The 21,462-nt window shown below is 46.2% G+C and overlaps 1 protein-coding gene across 2 annotated transcripts in view; it reads right to left on the reverse strand.

Moving 5' to 3' along the window:
• Positions 1–21,462, reverse strand: part of LOC114602469 (unconventional myosin-X-like) — a 77,153-nt gene that overhangs the window by 46,541 nt on the left and 9,150 nt on the right. The window contains exons 2-11 of one of the 2 annotated variants that reach the window (XM_028740721.2): positions 14,118–14,216; positions 12,727–12,885; positions 8,436–8,623; positions 7,900–8,034; positions 7,055–7,179; positions 6,681–6,694; positions 5,739–5,823; positions 2,584–2,687; positions 1,149–1,278; positions 439–557 (exon numbers count right to left, since the gene is read on the reverse strand). In XM_028740721.2, the coding sequence (XP_028596554.2) occupies positions 439–557; positions 1,149–1,278; positions 2,584–2,687; positions 5,739–5,823; positions 6,681–6,694; positions 7,055–7,179; positions 7,900–8,034; positions 8,436–8,623; positions 12,727–12,885; positions 14,118–14,216 (1,158 nt within the window). Of the gene's footprint in view, positions 1–438; positions 558–1,148; positions 1,279–2,583; positions 2,688–5,738; positions 5,824–6,680; positions 6,695–7,054; positions 7,180–7,899; positions 8,035–8,435; positions 8,624–12,726; positions 12,886–14,117; positions 14,217–21,462 lie in introns of those variants that run through there. The other variant, XM_028740739.2, reaches the window with a different exon arrangement.

Below are 21,462 nucleotides of genomic sequence, written 5' to 3' on the forward strand. Positions count from 1 at the left end.
GAAGATACAGAGAAGTTTGAGGCTCCATGCAGAAGCTATCCTACTGTACAAGAGTCACATTCATCGCTCTGTCCCCATTTACTTTTGGTCCCACTTGGCGCCAGCGCGTGGCCCTCAGAAGGCAGCTGAAAAAGATTCCCCAACCCAGCTCTACAGCGGTAAAGTTGTTAACAAGGCTGATTCACCCTCTCTTCCTGCCTTGCAAATGGCTTCCCTACATCCCAGCTTACTCAAATTCCTGAGCCACAGTGCACATTCTGGGAAGCCCTCCTCAAGGGTTGGGGGGTGGGGGGAGTATGTCATGTTCAAATCCGAGGCATCCCTCAAGCACCATTTCCCCTTGACAACTATGTGAGTGCTGCCACCTAGAGGCAAGTGCCCTTCATAGCCAGGCGCCACCACCATGCTTAGTGCAAAGCCCGTTGGCTACTCACTCACCTGCTCCACAGTGAGGGGAGAGCTGATCTCCTCTCCCCGTAGGAACATGGATCTCTGGGTGAGCACCTCAGACAACTGGAAGGCATCCAAGCCAAGCAGCTCGCTGACATTATTCAGCACTAGGAGAGAGGATGATAAAAGAGAGATGGCAGTAATGCTTGCAATAATGTGTTCTTATTATGTGGAAGTGATGGATGAGGGAGGGGGCCTCTCCTCAAAAAGGGACAGGAAGCCAATACAATCAAGAGGCGGGATAGACGTTTGGAGAGACCTTGCTGGCAACTCTTGATCCCCCAAGACTCTACTGATAGGCCCAGGGGGAAGGCGGGAAAATAACAGAAACACAGTAACCGTGACATTCCAAAACATGGCAAAGCTATCTCTGGCAAGCCAGCATGACAACTAGGGTAGAGGATTTGTAAGCCATAGTTTCACAACATGGTGAAGTCCGAGCCCATTTGCACACTCAAAACCTAATTTGAATTGGGGGGTTAAAAATTTACTGTGAATTTAACAGTGTCTCATATTGGGAAGAACTAGACTTGGAATTGTCCCCCAACTCCTATAGTTCCTGGGCGTCCATTTTGTCCTGTGAACAGTAACAGAAAGGCAGTAAAGCCTGACCAGCGGATCAGCATGGTCACCAAAACGATGAGGGAGGAGAAGCAGATTCCAGGTGGGGACGCCCTTCACAGAAGGGTGCCGCTTACCAGTTTTTGTTGTAATCTGAGCTCCTCCGGCCGTCATAAATTCAATGTTTCCAAGTTGCAGGATGCCAGACAGGAGTTTGAAAATGTCTCTGATCTCTTCAGAACCGAATCCCATCACTTCGAGGGCAGTCTGCTCAAAACACATTGGAGTTAGGTTAACTCCACTGTCACCCACCACCATCGAGCCAATCATAGACTTGCTATAAAGCAATCCTTACACATCAGCGCACACAAACCAGTTAACACATCCCTCTGTGAGATTTTGCTTTCTAAGGCTGGCACCCTGAACACACTCACTATGAAGCAGCTGTACTGAGGTCCATAGAACTTACTTCTGAATATGTGATTGTCCTATTTCAGTCCTTTGGAGAGACTATTCCATAGACTCACCTGTTTCCTTGTTTCCATATTGCAGCTGTGATTTTTGCCACTATGGACACAGAGCCAAGAATGCTCTGGGTAATGTTGAGCCTGGTTTCAGTTAGCCTTGCACCTTATATCCTGGTGGCAGTCAGACCCAATATGCAAGAGGATCCACAACAGGGGCAGAGATCCTGTGACCTTCCAGCTGTTGCTGGACTGCAGCTCCCATGTTCCCTCAGCAGTGTCCGCATTGGCTGACACTGTCCAGAAAAATCTGGAGGGCCACAGGCTCTCTATCCCTGAGCTACAAGAAGACCTTCTTGTACTTCCAGGCTTTTCCTTAAGCGAATCCTCTTCTGCTCTCTTCCTAGCATGCCCTTTCCTTGCCCTTATTCTACAGTCTACCTTTCAATTTTGTCTCCTATACAGCACTCTGCTTCAAAAGTGCTTTATAAATAATAAATATGATTCCTATAGCACCCTCACATCTTTTCCCTCCTTCTACATTACAAATCAGTGCCCATATTTTTGCAGGCTAAATCCTTCCCCCAGCTCCTTTTTTTTTAAGTGATGCGAACAAATGTAGTAGTGCAGAACTGCAAGAAACAATGGGGGGGAATACGCTAGTGGGCAGACAATGAGAAGTGTCGTCAAGCTACCATTACTTTAGTCTAAGCAGTCTCTCTAAATTGCTATCAAACAAAGCACCCAATTAGCAGGCACCACGTCCAGACAGGCCATCAAGAGTGAAAAATGATCCTCTTGCATTCAGTTATTTTGCAATTTAGTCTTCATCGAAGGAACAGGCACACCTTTCCCTTTAAACACACATGCAGAGGCAGAGAGAGAGAGAGAGAGAGAGAGAGAGCCCCCTGCCCTCACAGCATTGCCTAATGCAGGTGTGTGAAACCTTTGTATCCCCCAGTTGTTGCTGAACTACAACATGCATCATCCCTGGCCATTAGCCAAGCTTGCTAGGGCTGATGGGAGTTGTAGTTCTGCAACATCTGGAGGGCCACAGCTTACCCACACCTAGCCTAAAGTCTTGCCTGGAGTCAAAAGGAAGACTCACCATGACCTTGCTGAACATCTCTTTGTCGTCCAGGTTCTCATTGGTTACACAGCCAGACTGGTTTAAGTAACGATAGCTCTTGGGCTCCAGCAGGACCAGGGCTTCTGTAGGGAGGCAGCTCCCCAAAGGAGAAGCAAACACATTGGAGGTCGGGGTAGGAGGGTGGGGGGAGAGAAGATGAGCCAGGGACATCCAGAAAGCAACCAACTCTTCTTCCACTTGCTCCTTTCTCTGGGGTTGTCTATACAGCACTCCCAGTTCAACATCATAGGACCAAACCACAGCATGGCAAAGTCTCCCCCCAAAACAAAAACAACTCAAGGACAATAGATTGTGGAATAAGTTGTGGGGAGCCAACATTAGCCTGTAACTGCCTTGTCCACAGTGGAAATAAGACATTTTTTAATTGTAAGCAGCCCTGGCAACTTGCAGTTTTGAATGTCAAGTGAGAGGGGTACTTAACCCATGAGGTAAAAACATAAGAAGGATCCTGCTGGACAGCATTCTGCTTCCCACAGTGGCCAACCTGTGGTGAAAGCAGCCTGGATGGGTGGTTTAGAGTTGGAAAAGAGAAAGTGGGTTAAGCGGTTTAAGTATACCCTCCTTTTGCTGCTCCTCTGCTCAAAATTAGAGACACCCAATGCTGTTTTACTCTTCTTTTCTTTTCAAATAAGCTTGCTAGGAAGTAACGTGTAATGTCTAGTTTGCCCCAATGCTCAAAATACTGGGAACTAAACAACCAATTCCCAGGCATCTAATTGCAGAAGACTTCTAAACCCAGTTATTGGTGCATCAGTAAGTACAGCAGCAATTCTGCCAAATAGATATACCTTCCTGTGGTTGCCGGCAGAAATTCCCCCTTCTCCAGCCCAGGGACTGCTAAAGTGTGCGAAGATACCATATTACTCTGCTAGGGACATTCCTGGATGCCACTGCAAATTCCCTCTCTGCCAATCTGAGATACAGGGTTACCATATTTCAAAAAGTAAAAACCAGGACACCCCGAAAGTTGTTGAACTTTTTCTAGGAAGCAGAGTTTGGCCCAGTTGCAGACACACCACAGAGGAAATACCACAAATTCCACTCACTGGAATCTGAGGTCAGGGGTTTTCAGCTCCATTCCCAGGCTCACTAGGGTCCTGATAAAAGTATTATTTAAGTGGGTACCAAAGCTTTGTCCCTGTATCAGAAGCTACACCCTTTCCCTCTTAAAGTAGGCCGACTGCATCTGAAATAAAGGCTACTCCCTCCAAAACAACCCAAGCAGAGAATGGCCCGAGGAAGTCTGAGATGCGTCTCCAATGCAAATTTTTCATGGCTAATTCCAATTTCAGCCTTGCTTTTTGTAGTGCCCCACATTCATCGTGGGATTTCTGGGACATAAACCCCTGAGGCATTTTCCTCAAACAATTCAACCAAAGTTTTCTTGCTTCTAGTGTAAGGTTCCCCACCCCCACCCCCAGCTTTGAATTTGTGGCTACGGTTAACGTGGTGGTATGTAACATGGAAAAGTAGCCATGGCTAATTCAACTGATTTAGGTCACGGACAATCCCTCAAAGGAAGAAGGGGGTTCTGGGGAAAATGTGCAAGTCTTCCTGTGGCAGGAGGGAGGGGAAGTTGAATCTGATCAGCGGCAAGGCACAGGGAGCTGCAAAAGGCATGGTGGGCTGGGAGATTTAGAAAGGGCTGGTGGAAGGAAGAGAGCAATGCTCTGACCAGCCCTCGAGAAAAACATGCCTCTGTTAACTCTCCAAGGACATGGTTAAGTACAGAAATTGGGCTATTGATTCTGTGGGCAACGCAGGTGTCTCCCTGCTCCCTTCTGCACTTGTCTCCTACAAGAGGGACAAGTAGGCCTTAAACAGGAAATACAAGCCATCATTTAAATACATCGCCTCAACAGTGGACTTGAGATATGATATCCCTTCCTGAAGTTGTAGGAGAAATGCCATTCACAAACTAGAATTCTGAGTTCAGGACTCCACCATTAATTTGTACAGAGCAAGGGTGCGTCGGGGCCAAATCCAGCCCTCTCTAGGCCTCTCTGTCTACTCTTTGGCACTCTCCCCAGACCATACCCCTCCCCTCACTGGTCCCTCAAGTGTTTCTGTCTAGAATGAGTCCTGACAGCGCCTCTCACTGGCCTGGATGGAAGACGGAAGGGTCTTTGTGTGAAAACTGGCCTGCTGTATAAAGGTATCATTTACACCTGCTGTTCGACTTGCTTTCGCCTCTGGCTCCACCCACCACTGGCATGTGGCCCTCAGAGCACTGACTGGAAAGGAATGTGGCCCGCAGCCTGACAAAAGTTTCCCACCCTGGTGTAGATTTTTATCCTTAAGATTCTGAGCCTGTTACTCCTCTGAAACCTGGGGTGTTAGCCTGCTCTCTGAGCCACTCTGCCTACTGCAAGAGTGGGGATCCTCCAGCCCACATGGGCAGTCTTGGCCCTCCAGGGGCTTCAGTTTGGTCTGCAAGGCCAAACCACACCCACTCATCCATCAGCTGACCTCAGTGGTGACATGAGCAGATGAGGGGGAGGACAAGGTTTAATCCTGCACTGCCTGCCCACATGTCCCGTTTCCAGCAGGGAACACTATCACACAGCAAAAGGCAGCAAGATTTAATCTCCACTTATCAGCTGATGGGCGGAAATTAAAGCCTTCTCAAAATTGCAGCTCTTGTGCTTCTCCAGCTAGCAGCAGAAGCAAGAGGAGGGGGAGAAGAGTCTACCCCGCCCTCCCCTCTGCCACCAAGCACCAGCTCACAGGAGAAGCAGCACTTTTGAGAAGCGCATTAAGAGAAACCCCTGGTCCAGTTTCAGCTGAAGTGAGAATATGGGAGCTGCTTCTCCCATGGGCAGAGTGTGGCAACAAGGGGAAGGTGGGGGGAGGCTCTTATCTTTTGCTTGGCTGCTGCCACTGCGCACAGGAGAAGTGCACAGAGTTCCAGTCCTTTGCAAGCCTCCCTCCCTTGGTTGAAGTTCAGTGCCGAAAGGATTTTGACTGGTGAATGGCCCCGCCCACCTGTCAAGTTTGGCTCGTCAGGAACCCTAATAAGGATCTGGCCCAAAAAGGTTCCCCATCCCTGCCTGACTGCAAGAGATTGCTCTTCTCATTGAATGAGAGAATGCAACTTTGTGAATCCTCATTACCTTTGTGTTCTTCGCTGACACCCGCTAACAAGGCATAGAAGATATGATAATTACGTTCCTCCGGGTTCTGGTGAACAACTCTGTTCTGAAACAAAGAAGAGTGAAGGGTGTGTGACCCCAAAGGCACACACAAACTAGCGGAGCTCCTGGCAATGAAATATGTGCTCGACATAGGAGGAAGGACAGCCACTGTGCTTAGCCCTGTTTCTGCTACATCAACAGCATGAAAAGAATCCAGGTAGGTGTGCGTCGCCACATACAGTTTTACATGCAATATGTCCTGGGGTCTATGCAAGAATGAGGGAAGTCCACACCAAAACCCCTAACCAGTCACTGTTTAATCTTCGTTTCCATGCGCCAAATTATATCCCTCCTTGAATGGGAGGAATGAGGTCTTGTGCTGTCTTCCTTCACTGCCATTTTCTTGTTGCTGCTCCTTCACTACTACTGGAGCCTCTCTCCCTTTTTTCTTTTTGATTAATTTAGCACCATTTCATCCATGCACTTTCCCACCGGGACACGTTGCTCATTTGCCTACTTCAGAGTCTCAGAATCTGACTACTCCCTTTTCCCTAGCAAAGCAAATCAGCCTCACTCCTCCCTTTTCAGTACTGTCTTGTGTGTGGGTCCATTAGTGCAATTGCACAGATGCAATTGCGCAAAACAGGACATTTATTAATAACAGAGATGTTCAAGGATGAGGAAGCATATGTATTATGGGAAACTCGTGGTTCTTTCTGAGACGGTGAAGGTTTATAGTGAAATGAAACAAAAAAAAGGGAATATAGCTTAATGTAGTGCGGACACACCAGAGTTTCTACTGAGCAGAACTTTTAGGGGTGTTGAGACAGTACTCTACCCAGGAGTAGCCATCATAGCATATCATCTGGACATTGTGAAGGGGCAAAGAAGAGGGGCACGATCAAAATAAACTTTACTCACCTTCTCCAATAAATCTGAGCAATGAGTTAAGGAGGAAGCAATGGTACGATGGCTCCTAGAAAGACTTCCCAATGTCTGGCAAAGAATCTTCCAATGACATAGGAATCTGGCTGCAAAGAACTCTGTCCCCAACTTATATGGGCCAGGATTGTTTCACTCCTGGATTCTAAACAGTTAGAGAGCTACCCTCTTTTGCAAAGGAAAACTCAACACAGAATCGGAAATGAGCTGGAAAATGGGGAGGAAGGTCGCCTTGCCTGACATGATTATACCCTGCTAAGTTAGCAGTGGAGACACAACCAGCTCACCAGCTCCGCTTGGCCTTGGGTGTGCGCTAAGGTAATCAGGGATAAAACCACCAAAAAGAAGGATACAGTCAGTGACTCTCCCACCCTGGATATGACCATGCTGGGAAAAGTGCAGCTGGATGAACTTGCCAAAGCGACTAGAATTGTTGTTGTAGACTGTCTTGGCATTTCCAAAAGCCTCCAGTACTGGGCTAGGAAGGAAGGAAGGAAGGAGATTAGTAGTGATGTTTGGGGTGTATAATAAGGGTAGGCTGCACTTTCTTTAACTCTAGGCACAAGTTTACTGTGGAGACCTTTCAAATTTTGAGGAACTGAGCTCTCTCTTAACAACTCCCTCCAGAAAACACAACCTTCCAAGTTTCTAGCCCTCATGTCTGCAATGACAGACTTGATATCTCCAAAGTCTGTGTTTACTGCAACTTGCTCCTCCCCCTTGACCAGCAGAAGCAGAATCAACCAAATATACGTGAACATTTTCAATTAATGTAGCTTATACATGCTGCACAATCCTGCTTTTCTTAGTGCACCAAGCAGTCCCACTTATGCATGTTGGACACCTGAGGAAATGGACGTGGAAACAGCCACCAGAAATGAGCATGGCAGGCATTATCGATTTCCTATCTTTGCTCCCCTGGTTCAAAACAGCACAGACCTCTGACCTCTGAAGGGTACCTGGAAAAAGTCAGGCAGATGGATTCTCCTTATCAAGTGCAGAAATATTCCAAGGAATAAGGACTTTTGCTGGACACTCTCTATGCATTACAGCCCCCTGGCTGAACAAGGAAGTTTGTGGGCCGTAACTAGAAGGCAGACAGTTGGGACGCTGCAGTGCCAGTCCCACCCCTTGTCCGTGACATGGCTCCCCTCCAAACCGCACACTCACGCCAACCCTGTGCTGTGTGGGCTTGTACCTGCTCTCCATGATGGCCTCCTCCACATGTGTGCTCTTCTCTGACGCAGGGCCGCCCAGTGAGGTCTGGCTCATGGCTGACAGGAACTTCAGCAGCAACTTGGTGCTCTCTGTCTTTCCAGCTCCACTTTCGCCACTGTTAAATGGACAGCCAAAACAACCTGCTCAGGACAGCACCAACCAAAGGGAATGCCAGCCTCAATGGCAAGTCAGAAAGAATGGCTCCAGAATGTACGTGCAGCACTCCCCCCAAAATCCCGACTAATGGTTGGGGAGATGTTTGCTGCAAAGAGCATAAAAAGATAAGGAGAGCCTTGGTGCAGCAGGCCAGCTGTCCACCCTGGTTCAACAACTGGTATTCAGAGGCATACGGCCTTCAAGAATGGAGGTACGACACTGAGAGCCTTATCCTCTGTGAATTTGCCCGATGCCTTTTAAAGATGGCGGCCATCGCTACATCCTCCATTGTTTAACTATATGCTATGGGGGTGTGTGCTTTGATTCGTCTGCCCTCCTGATCCAAAGTGCCTCCCTCACCTGATGAGGACGCATTGGCTGTCATGGCGCCTCCACAGGCAGCTGTAGCACTCGCTGGCTGTGGCAAAGATGTGGGGTGGCAGCTCACCCAGACAGTGCTGGCGGTACAGGTCAATGGCATCAGCATCATACAATCCAGCGATGGGCTTGTAGGGATTCACAGAGACCAAGATGGAGCCGATGTTTGTCTGGAGGAGAAAGCGGAAAGAACAGCAAAATAAACAAGTGGTTTTAGTGAGCTGCTGGGGACCAACTCCATACATTTGTACACATGCGCTTCTGTAAGAGCCGCCACTCACCGTTTGCCACAAGAGGGCAATATTCTACCTCCCTCCGGGCACTTTGAACCCATAAAATCTGACAGTGCTCAAATGCTAATAAGCTCCATACAGGGTGATTTGTTTCAGTCACCTTCTTGCAAATATCTACATGAATTGCCATATTATTACAGATAGTTCTGTTTGTGTTCAGGCCAGCCAGAGGCCTTCCAAAAAGAGACGCAAGCACAGATCTTGTAAGATCAACAATCACAAATCTCCCACCTATCGCACAGTTTGGCCCTCAGACCTACTTTGGGCTCACTGATATCCTTCTGGAAAGGATAAGGAACATCAAAGGCTATTATATACCTGAGGGTGGAAAGGATCCATCATTCTCAGGACAGAAATCAATGGTTTTAAGTGGAGGCCAGGTCTTGAAAGAAGGCTTAAAAGGACTGAGCCTCTTCAGCCCAGCCGAAAAAAGAAAAGAAAAAAAGGGAAGCTAAGAGGGTACATTACAGCTCTCTAAAAATAATTGGAGGGAGATAGCTATTAATGTAGAGGGAGACATGCTAATTTAGGGTACAGGACATTACTGAGAACAAGAAGAAACTATTATATAAGCTGCCCATTCAACAAAATGCAGGGAGCATTCGAATGGTCAGAAGAATTCATATTTGGGAAGAATCTCCCTAGGGGACCTTCAGCAATGAAGATTTTTTTATTAGGTGTTTTTTTAATGGAGCTAAGTACATTTCAGGGATGCTAAATGATGTACCTGAAGTTTCACTGGAGCCTACCAGGGTGGAGCAAGAATGTTCCCCTCCTATTTAGTGCCCCCCCCCCAATTCCTTCCTCAGAGGTAGAGATGACCACAACTGGAGATGGGACATTAGATGGACTGTACTATCGTGCTCAAGTGGCAAGGAAACTTCTATGGGATTCTTAGGGTTTCTTGACAAGTCATGGCCTTGGGCTGAGGGGAAGCCTCATTTCTGTAAGGATTGGGGCAGGGAATCATCCTTCGCTGGCCTCTCTTCCCGTTCCTTTCTTTCCCTGTATTACTCCTTGGCCATGCTTTGAAGAAGCAGGACACCACTGTGCAGGCTTGGCTGAATGGGAGTCTGCCGGGATGTTTCTGGGAGTGGGGTGGGCAAAGAAAAACACCGAAACCGGGAAGCAGGATAGTTTCTCAGAAAACAAGAACAGTGCCTGTACATGTTGCCTCATGCGTCAGGTTCTACAAGATGCTAGAGATGTACTCTTCTTGAAAAAAGCAAGCAAGCTGGGGAGCTGGTGGTTATGTTTCATGGTGGTGGAGGGGACTGCTCAGTAGTCTTTAAGTCACTTGGCCTGGTTCACTGAACAAGCAACCACGCTGGAGCACAATGAGAAAATCTACTTCATCTCCTCCTGCTGCAATGCTGCTCAGAGCTAAGCCAATGTTACATCCAAATCCAGGCTTGTGATTTGCCTCACTCCAAATAAACCATGAACTCTAACCAAGGTTTGTTTGAGGGAGGCAAACCATGACATAAGACCAAAGGCATACGGTGTCTTGTTTTTCGGTAGCACGGCAGGAGCAGGCCTGGTTCTGATGTCAAAAAATATAGTTTAGCATTGTGGGAACAAGGCTAGCTTCCTTCTTGTGCACCCCTCTCTTCCTCCTCTGGCACAGTCACAAGAGGCCATCAAGAGAAGCTTTCAATTCTTGATTAAACTGCATCTTGCTATGACATCTGAACCTAGCTAAGTGTGCTTAATTTTAAATATGCTTTGTTTGAAACCCAATTTCAAACCATAGTTTATGAAGCTGGCTTGTTTCAACAAACCATAGTTAACCATGCGGTTTAGATGACACACTAAAACTGTGGCTAACTGAAAACAGAAGCTAAAGCTTCCAATTCCCTCCTTCTGGCTATGCTAGAGGAGAGGTGGAGAGTGCACATACTGAAAGCTCACTGCAACTTGCCACGCTAAACTCTGGTTTACTCTGGCAACCAGTAAGTCTTTCGCATTTCAGAGTGAAGTAGCCCCATCTCTGAGGGAAAATGAATTATAGCAGAAAGAAGGGTTTTTTATTGTTGTTGGTTTTTTTTAAAGAAAAGATCAGTTAAATTTTCTATAATCTCTTTTGCCCCAAGGTAGAGCTATGGGTCTGAAATGTGTCAGGACTTACTGTCTCTCACAATAAATCTTTAAGCGCCTCCTGGGTTTTCAAAAAAATATCCACAGGCATACATCCTCCTGCCTAAATCTTCTCTCAGCCCACCATCTACAAAATGGGGATAATAACACTGAATGTACAGGGTTGTCACTGGATTACTGAAACCAGATTTTACAAGAGACTCTGAGCTACTGCTTCTGAGTGTCTTCACACTCTCCCCTCCTTGGGAAAATCCAAGTAAACCATGTATGGTGGGGGTATCATTGCACTGTGTGTGTGTGTGCTGCCTGTACCTTGCATCGCTGCTTGGCAGGGATGGGGAAATGTACAGTGCAATGACATCGTGTCACATACTATCTGTCTTAGATATTACAAGAAACAGAGAGCAGGAGCAGCCATGGTGCTGTGTCTCATGTAAGTTCTAGGATGGCCCCAATACAGTGTCTGTGAAATACTCTCTGATCATTTAAACATATACTGGTATGCAAATGCTAATTATTATTCTATTTCCCTACAGCAGAGAGAGAGATGGGGGAGGGAGGGAAGAAGTAGCAAACTGAGAAATTAGGGTAGGCAGTTGTCAAAGGGATGTTCAAGAGGGTAAGATCCGATTGTAAAGGTCTGGACAGTAAAGAGCTGCTTGCACAGGGAACCCTTGAGAGGTTGCAGGATGGAGATAGACCTGGGTCAAGAGAGCAGAAAGAGAAGGCATGTCCATCACGAGACAGCAAAGATTCATTACTATGCAATACAGACTTTGCAACTTCCTTGTCTGCCCAAAATGGAGAAGATGCTTCCCAGAAATCGGGTCACTTAATTGATCATTTACTGGAATACAAGATGCATACAGTCCTGTTGCCTTAGTAACTGTTGCTATGCAACACAGCCTAAGATCCACATTTCAATATCAGAATTTGAACGGGCTTGCACACAGGTAAGAAAGAAGGAGGAGCATGCCTCATGGCCCTTCTCGCAGTCCCAGGTAATCTTGCAAACACCATAAATGGCACAGAGCCCCCTGCATCTCTCTGCCTCCCGTACACAAATCCTGAAGTGGGATGAAAGAGGACGTTTACTGCCTCTGGTGCACATGTCTGTCATTCAGCCTAGGAAACCTGCTCCAGGAAGAAACACCTGGAGCATCTTCAATGCCAGCTGCCGAGAGTCCTCTTGCAAAGAGAACCAACCACTGATGGCATGGCAAACATGGCTGCATTTCTCATCTGCAGCAGCCCAGTAGCTACTCCTGGACACTCAAGCCTAGACTAGGCATTCAGTAAAACGATGTAGCTTCCAAAATGGCAAAATAGAGTATATCACTATGGAATACAGATGATGGGATAGCATTTTTGAATTCTTCCTTTCGTAAAAATGCCCCTTGCAAGTAGAAAACTAGTGCCTACAGAACAGGCTAGGGTAAAAACTCTTTCTCTGGTGTGCTAATTTTGGGTAGGTCTTTTTTCAAACTTATGGGCTTTTCCTTTTACTATAGGGAAGCATTAAAAACAGCACTCCCATATTTATATATGTGTGTGTGTATCACTCCCCACCTGCAATCTGAAATAGTATAGTCTATTACACACACACAAAATCTACATGTGTAGACAGGGCCTTAGGTGTGCCTTATACTCAGTATAAAATCCCCTTGTGATGCTGTGTTCCAAATGTGTGCAGAGTGACCCAGGAATACTAACTTGATTCAGCCCAAGCACAACCAGGAGGAGACACAGACTCCTGTCTAAGCCATGGTTAAGAGGGCTCCAAATCGGGTGAGATAGAGTAAAGGACAGCCGTGCAGCTGAGCTTTCTTTTCAGGCCACTTCTGCTCTGGCTAGCAAAGAATCTGTCTGCTTTGGTCACTCACATAGATGTGGTCCTGCTGGTAGCGCTGGTGAAGATTGAGCAAAATGGCCGCCTCGTGCAGGTCCCCCAGCATGGACATGTCCTCCACCCCCTCCATACTCGACCGATGCATCGGCAGGACTTTCTCTCTGGGCACAGAGGCCCACGGGTAGCAGAACACCTGGAGGGAAGGGAAAAGATGGTGCATGTAGAGATGCAGGATTCTGTGGGGGGCTGTAACTCCTGGCAGTTGATCAGTTGACAGTAAAAGGAGTGCAAGGGTATAGAGAGGTGAGTAACAGGAAATGGGAGGGGTCAACCCCTCTTCTGTATTTACCTTGTCCTTTCGCATCTATTTTAAACTTTTATTTCTACAATAAGAAAAAAATTTAAACCATGGGTGGTATTCAACCAAGTTTTACTCAAGAGCCACTGAAATTACTAGGCATGACAAAGTTTGGTCCTTTCATTTCAACAAGTCTACTCTTGAGTAAAACTTAAGCTGAATATGATTTATACACATTGAGCAGGATTTGATGAATGAGTCCTCTCAGTGAACACATCTGGATTCACCACTGGGTGAGTTCACCCAACAGTGAACTGAAGTGACTCACTGTGTTTTACAAGCAGAGACATCTTTGTATAGATGAGCTTCTTACCTCCACACTTTGCACTTTTAGGTGTATACCAATTATCTATATCTGTAGTTACCTATATCAGAAGGGGAATCAGAATACAATTTTTCTGCGCCTGGAAAGTTTGGTAGCTAATGGCTTGGAAGAAACCCCACCCTTCTGCCACTCTCTTAACAGGCCCCAATAGTTGGAAGTAACACTATAAAAAGAACTGATCTTCATGAAGTAATTTTGTTTTATATGCTATGGGAGGGTCTGAGAAAGATGCCAATCTCCCTTCCTTACATAAACCAAAGAGATTATAGGAGAAAGGGAGGTGGAAGTGGACTGACTCCCGCATCCCTACAGGGATTATCACCAATTTCAGAGGCAGCCACTTTTAGAAATGCTAAGAGGTGTGAATTGCTTGCATACAGCTGCTTCCAAAGCCTTCAGTCTGTCTGGCTTTTGCAGACACCTCTCCGGAGCATCTAAGTGCTTTGTGGCAATGTCAACAAGCAGCGGTAATTCAAGGAAAAACCAATTTGCAAGCCTTAAGAAAAGGAGGACAAAGCCTTAAGAAAACCCGTACCTGCCAAAACCACCTAGGGAAGAATGCAAAGAAGGTTTTTTCTTTGTAACTTGGCAACCTCAAAGGTGCTGCATATTATGGCCACAGGAGAAGGAAAAAAAGAGTCTCCTGAGCCACCAGCTTTTATTTAGCCCAAATGTGCAAGGGAATGACCTGGAAGGTTTCCTTTGGCGGCTCATGAAAATGCTGTGTTTTCATTTCACTTACCTCGCCATAGTCTGAAGTGAAGAGCACGGATCCATCAACACAAGAGCCAACCGTGCAGGGCTGCAGCCGGTCCTGCTCCTGCAGCCACACACGTGTTCCCTGAAACCAATCATAGCAGGATTCAAGCCATACGCTCTACACCTGACCACACTTATCTGTGCACTCGTGAGCATATCTACCCTAATGTTGCTTCCTGCAATTGCCCTCAACCATCAGCGGAAGCAGCCTCCCTTCCAGAAATGAAGCCTGTGGGCTGGTTCGCACATGGGCATCTCTGAATGACTGCAGCAGTTAGCCATGACTGGTGTGGAGGAGCCACCAGAGAGGGACTGTCCATAGCCCAGGTGCCACCTTTAGGACAAAGCTTTTCAACGGCGTCTGTTCACATATTCTGTCATCAGATGGCACCAAGTCCTGAAATGGTGAGAAATCAGGAAACATGCATGCCTACACAGGCTCCAACTGCATCATCACAGGGAACATGGTATCTTGTGGTGGGGTTTTGTTTTGTTTTGTTTTGTTTAAATTGCTGTAGCAAGCTGTGAAAATGTAGAGTGTGAGACTTTACTGGCTGACTGTAATTGCCGGAAGTGTAGCTCCCGTGTTCAATTAATGCAAGAAGTGTGCACAATGGGGGCGGGATTTGGGGGCCAGGCCCTGTACCCCACCCATTACGCATACCTCCAATGCATCTTCAAGCATACACCTGCAGGCACACTGCAGACAGGCCCACACATGCCATGAATGCTGAGACCTAGTCAGTAAACAGGGCTTAAGTTCCTCCCGTTGCTGCAGTCTACATATACCAGGTCTTCCCATGGCCTACCAAGCTCCCACACTGCCAATGAAATCTAATAAATGAATAGGAGAACCTACCCACGTACACATTCCCTTCATACCTGCATTTTTGTAAACATTGTTCAGTTGGGAAACTGCATAGCAACATTTGGATAAGTGTGAATTTCAAAGGATAGCTGTGCTTCAGTTTGCGTATCATTCCATAAAGTGCAGATTTGACAGATTTGGCTTTAAATGAGACCTCTCGCATCCCCAGATGCAGCCCTTCCTCTCTCCCAATCACATCTCTTACACAACTGCCCCTACATTGTTTCCCTCCCAATGTACCTCACAGGATCTCATGTGAGGCTAAAAATGCCACTACAGTGGTACCTCGGGTTACATACGCTTCAGGTTACATACGCTTCAGGTTACAGACTCCGCTAACCCAGAAATAGGACCTCAGGTTAAGAACTTTGCTTCAGGATGAGAACAGAAATCGTGCTCCGGCAGCGCGGCTGCAGCAGGAGGCCCCATTAGCTAAAGTGGTGCTTCAGGTTAAGAACAGTTTCAGGTTAAGAACGGACCTCTGGAACGAATTAAGTACTTAACCCGAGGTACCACTGTACTACCTCCTTGGCAGAAGGTGGGATGCAACTACAATATTTAAAAAATACTTCCCTCACCACCATCTTCCTACATGCAGCTTTGATGATCCTCAGGCAGACATTTGTGTGGAGAAAAAGATAACATAAACTGGCAGTGTGTAGGTAGTCAGCAACGGTTCTTACAGTCACACAGTGACTGGGGAAGGTGCTGTGACAATTGTAGAAATGGCTGCTGGTTGCAGCTGAGCACCACCAGTTCAATACACCTTCCCACAGGAAACACAGCACCCTGCTTGGGCAAGGACAGGTGGGGATTGACCAGGTTTAGGAGGGAAGAGCTCTGTGAAAAGGTCCTCACACAGATGGTCTCCTCTAAATACTTGTTCCAGATCCTCCTTTTAAATGGTACATATTTTACCATCTTCTCGAAATGAGGAAATTGAGCAGAAATGGGAAACAAGGCCAAACCGAGGCGGGGGGGGGGGGAATGAAACCAAATTGGGGGCTTCCCCTGACCTCCAAAAGATACCACTCAATATACACACTCAGAAACATGTTTCCTAATTTGCTGCTAATAAAAGCAGCAAATGTCCCTCTCTGCAAACAGGTCACGCATCGGAGATGGGACTTTTGCTCTTCCTTCAGAGGTCAGACATGACTAGAGTTACAGTAGCAGGAAATATTGATTTAAACCCAGTGTGCAAAACCAGAACAAGCAAATTCTTACTTCTAAACGGTATTCAATGAGTTTTAACAGCTTTGCAATAATACAATGCAGCAATATCAGTGTTTTTTTCTGGGGGGGGGGGGCAAGGGTACGCATACCCCTAAACATTTTTTTAAAAAGAAAAAAAGCACTGAGCAATATGTTCCACAACCCCGCGGGAGAAAATGCAACTCACGAGGGCACGTTGGAGCACAGATGCAGCAAATCAGTGAAGAGGTTAGGCAACCCCTCCATTTTTCCACTCCACGTCACTACCAAATTGTGTGGCTTCACAGAAATGTTATAGGGAGAGAGTATGACCTACATATGAATATCTTTACAGCATTTTTGTCTTTTAAAAAAAGTCTAGCAAAAGAGATTTAATATCCAACTTGATGAATATCAACATTCAAATCATGTCTAGCCCTGCACCACCTCAAAAGAGATTTCAACATGAGGCAAGAAGAGCCAGCCTAGTTTATGGGAAACCTACAGAGGAAGGATTGATTGCAAAGCCACTGCGGTTATCAGCAGAAGGGCAGCCTGGGTGGGGGGGGCTGGTCGAGAGCCAGGATGCTACAATGCAAGCTATGGCAACGAATGCAGGGAGCCTGCTTCCTTTATGCCTCTCCATGGTGATTTAGCTCATGTTTGTTCTTGGTTGCAGATGAGCTGCATGACTAGATGTACCAGAGGAACCTTTCTCCTGAAGACACCTCAGGGTCTTGCAAAATCCCAGAGTTTCATGGGATCCTGACTCAAGAGCTAAAAATGTGTCAGCTTATGCCCATGATGCACAGTGTACTTGAAAAGCTCAAACGCCAGAAGATGAAAAGGGTGGGGAATGTTGGGATTTTTCATTTTTTTAAAAACAACCACTTTCAATTTGGTGTCTGGCCTGTGACTTGAGCGGTGATGGGGAAGGCTACTCTCTGCATGCTTTTCTGTATCACATTTCAATGGTAAGCACTTTACTTTTTTATTTGTTGAGATGTGTTAAGTCACAACGAAAAGAGGACAAATCAGGTTACAAGGTGAAGTCACTCAGCCTTGGCTAACATGGCTAGCAGAAGCTCTCCAGAGCTATTATCTGCTGCTTAATTCTTTTAACCAGAAACACAAAGAATTAAATGTGGGACCTTCTGTGTGCTTTACAAGTGAAGGATGGTCCTTCTCTCGACTCTGTTTCACCCATGGTAGAAGATGTACAGTGAAAGACTCACCTGGGGGTACACTATCTGAAGCAGGAGATAGATCCCTGTTCTGCCGTCTTTGGTAGCAGAAGTCTAACACCCTGGGCATTATGGCGCATCTCTTGGGGAGAAATCGAGTTTTTTGAACCACTACAGTTGGCATGTGCCAACAAAGAGCCGAGAACCAAGTTCCTGCCCTGTGGTTTGATGGCCACGTTACAAGACTTTTATCAAAATTGCTAACCTATCCTCCTGGCCTCAGCATTGGGGGAGGCCTACAGTCTCCACATAAGGCTTGAATCAGGTTTCAACAAATGCATCTTCTGATTGATCCAATGGATCATGAATAAGTGATGGATACATATAAACAGAAATTAGCTAATGGAAGCAGGAGTAAGAGCACTGCCAGTGGGAAGAGCATCCACTATACCCACAAGAGAAAAAAGGGTTATCTGATCAGTCCCCAAGGAAGGTTTGGAGAGGAGGGAATCAATAATGGCTTTCAGAAAGGGAGGCCACACCACATGGATCGTAGATGGGGACTTTCATTTATACTTCTCGAACAGCATTGCGCTTCCACAGCCTGATCTCACACCCATCATCATCATCATCATTATCACCATCATCATCTTGTCTTCTGGTCTTCCCCTAAACCTCGACAAGCATGCCTTCCCTCTTAGGCTGGATACCTGTTGCCTCTCTTCACACCAAACAGAGCCTGTCTTCAGTCTTTACATGCTCCCTACTGTCCCGCCTCGGAACTGGCTCAACTGGACCATTCAAAATAGTTAATAGTGTGACAAGAGAGCATGAACTGCCAATCAGGAGTTGACCAGAGGAAGCAGCTTGTGAATGGGCCAGGATGATGAGCTTTTGCAAAATGGAAAGAAGGGATATATGGGAAGAGGCAGAGGTAGGAGGCAAATCAGCAGGAGATGAAGCGCTCCAAAAGTAAGGGCTAGCTAGAAATTTCATATAAGCTTCAAGGCAATAACACTTAGGAGACTTCTTAAGTGGTCAGTTTTGCAATAATGGGATGCCCTTGCAAACACGTTTAGAACCCTGCAGAAGGAAAAACGGTAATGAATACAGTATACAGGTTTTATCCATTTGTTTGGCACTTCTTTTCTATTGTGTGAATACTGCATTTTATAACCATTGCAATGTTTTATTGCGTGGAAAAATCTGCTATGGCTCTCTAGAGTTGCTTTGAGAGAGGGGGATACAAGAGTGTACAATAGTTAGAACTGACTCATGGTCAATGACAGCACTATTTTGTGTGTGGGGGTGACATCTACTTGTTTTTAGTCTAGGAACAAGATTTGTGCTGAAACAGGTACTAAGTTGGCATTCATAAGAGAGATTGAATTCATGATGATGGCAGAGCAATAGTCAATACCTCTATGCTTATTCATGATTATCTTCAGTTTCACATTCATTTTTATTTTCTGTATTTTTTTAAAAAAAATTTTTAAAAAAATAGCACCATCTGTTAGCTTGACATGCTCAGATACTCTTTTTTCCAGCATTTTCCAGCTAGACTTTATCCCTTTACATCTTTTAAGTGGAACCTACTACTTCTGCTCACATTATATACACCCAATTGTAATTATATATGTGATACTGCCATGCATAAACTAGGTTTATGGGACAGCAGGGAAACCAAGTACAAATTATCCTGCTCCTCTTTGTGTCAGTGTCATTTTTTTCATGGTAGAGAAAGGTGGGTTGCAGGGGACTGCAGCAATTCCCAGTTTGCAAGACTAACAAATCATGAGATGATATACCTTCTTCACTTTCAAGAATGAGACAACATACCTGCCTAAAAGAGCAATTGATATGAAAAAAGGGAGGCTGCCCTGTCAGCAAGCAGCAAGGAAATAACAAGGGAGATGAGAAACTCAGGCTGCGCCATCAGTGGCTGCAGGTCAGGGCGAACCAGCTGACACCGCCCTTCCTTTCTTGGAGGTCTTCCCTGCAGCAGAGACCCACCCACTCTCCTCAGCTGTGCTTAGCTTGCAAATCCAGGCAAGGTCACAGGCAGCGAGATCTGGCTGGAGACTCACCGCCCCAGGGAACAGGAATCAAGCAATGCCTTTAGACTAATCTAATTTCCAGCTCCCTGATCTACTGGTTCAAAAGTGTCCTCAGCTGTAGTAGCAGCTGCATCTACTCTTCCCACAAATGGCAATATGGGGAATTGCTTAGTAGTCGCCTTACTGAGATCTTAAAGCACTGCAGGTGAGCTCCCGTGTCACCCTTCTGCCCAGATCCACCAAGTGTTTGCACCTTGCTGAGCAACACTGCATGTCCATTGTGTATCAAGGCAACAAGGTTTGCTGGAGCAAAGAAACTGGGGAGTTTTTTGCTGAAGAGTGGGCATTCAGGGTTCCCTTTGACATTCAATTCCACTCTGCTTCCACACAAACTCTGCAATTGCTTTGCGCTCTCTCTCTCAAAAAAAGAAAACACAGAGCAACATCTATTCAGTCACCTCACGGCAATTAACGTGCAAATGCACTCCTCACTGTTATCTACAGAGACAGCATGTCGCATGGGGTCAGCATCAACAAAACCAAAGTAAAACCATTGCCATCTTCTTACATACGCACAAATTCTGATGAGTGGATTGCAAGAGGTAGTCTGTTTGGAAAGGAGCTCTTGTCTCCACACTGATGACTCCCCCTGAACTTCTTCCACATTACCTCTCCACATTCTAGAAGAGGTGAGAATTCAGCTTACTGTATTGTACTCAAAGGCCTGGGAAGGCAGGTTAAAATTCCTTCCACGATCCAGACTTCCTTGATGACCATGACAGTGGAGACAACTCAGCAGCATGGTATTAAGACACCTGGTGCTTGATGCTACTTTCAAAGGCCCTTTGGTAGAATTCTAATATGTATAATTTATTCTAATTCGTACACTGAGCTACACCAAGCAGTTGTTCAATCACTGAAAATGAGGAGAATGTACAGATATTTGCTTCCATCTACATAGACACAAATGACAGCTCTCTCCTGGCCCATCAGACGCTCTCCCAACTGTTGATGGTGCCTTTGGATACTGAACTGTGTCAATATAGAACCATGTCTGTTTTAAGGATAGTTGACACATGAATGTTCAAATGTTCTACATCAGCTGGTGGCCTGCATGCATGAATAAGTTGTTACAGGCATCAAATAGTACAGGCAGAATGTATATACCACTTGAAGCACAAACCAGTTTAAACCAATAGGACTATCCACATGACCAATCAGGATAGAATAAATTGGGGAGAATGGGGAGAGAGAATAGGATTGGGGGGCGGAATCCCTCCCTCACCCTGAATGCATTTGATTGGTTGCTTTTTTATGGGATCCCTCATCATGCACATAAACCCTACATGTGTACAAATAATGTAGTCATGCAACCAACTGAATGGGAGGGGTTTGCAGTTACAAATGCCCTAACACACAAACTCAAACTTCACAGGCTGGTCAAATGAACAGTACTACAAGCATTAAATAACCAAGTGACTAAAATGGCATGCATGTGTGAACTTGGGTCATTATATAGGTAAAGGTAAAGGTACCCCTGCCCGTACGGGCCAGTCTTGCCAGACTCTAGGGTTGTGCGCTCATCTCACTCTATAGGCCGGGAGCCAGCGCTGTCTGGAGACACTTCCGGGTCACGTGGCCAGCGTGACAAGCTGCATCTGGCGAGCCAGCGCAGCACACGGAACGCCGTTTACCTTCCCGCTGGTAAGCGGTCCCGGGGGTGCTTTCGAACTGCTAGGTTGGCAGGCGCTGGGACCGAACGACCATACGATCGGCAAGTCCTAGGTGCTGAGGTTTTACCCAAAGCGCCACCCGCGTCCCTTGGGTCATTATATAGACACCCGTTAAATTTGTATTTTGTGACCCAAACTCCTTCCATTTTGTTCATACACCTCATCCTGCAAGCTCTTGCAGAAATGTCAATCATGTCAATCAATATAGGGAGTCGTCTGAAACTGGATATTTGATGGATGTCCTGTTCAGTAGAACATCATCCCCTGGAAGAGACAATCCAGGATGAAGGCA

This window comes from Podarcis muralis, chromosome 1 (assembly GCF_964188315.1).
Source record: "Podarcis muralis chromosome 1, rPodMur119.hap1.1, whole genome shotgun sequence".
NCBI lineage: Eukaryota > Metazoa > Chordata > Lepidosauria > Squamata > Lacertidae > Podarcis > Podarcis muralis.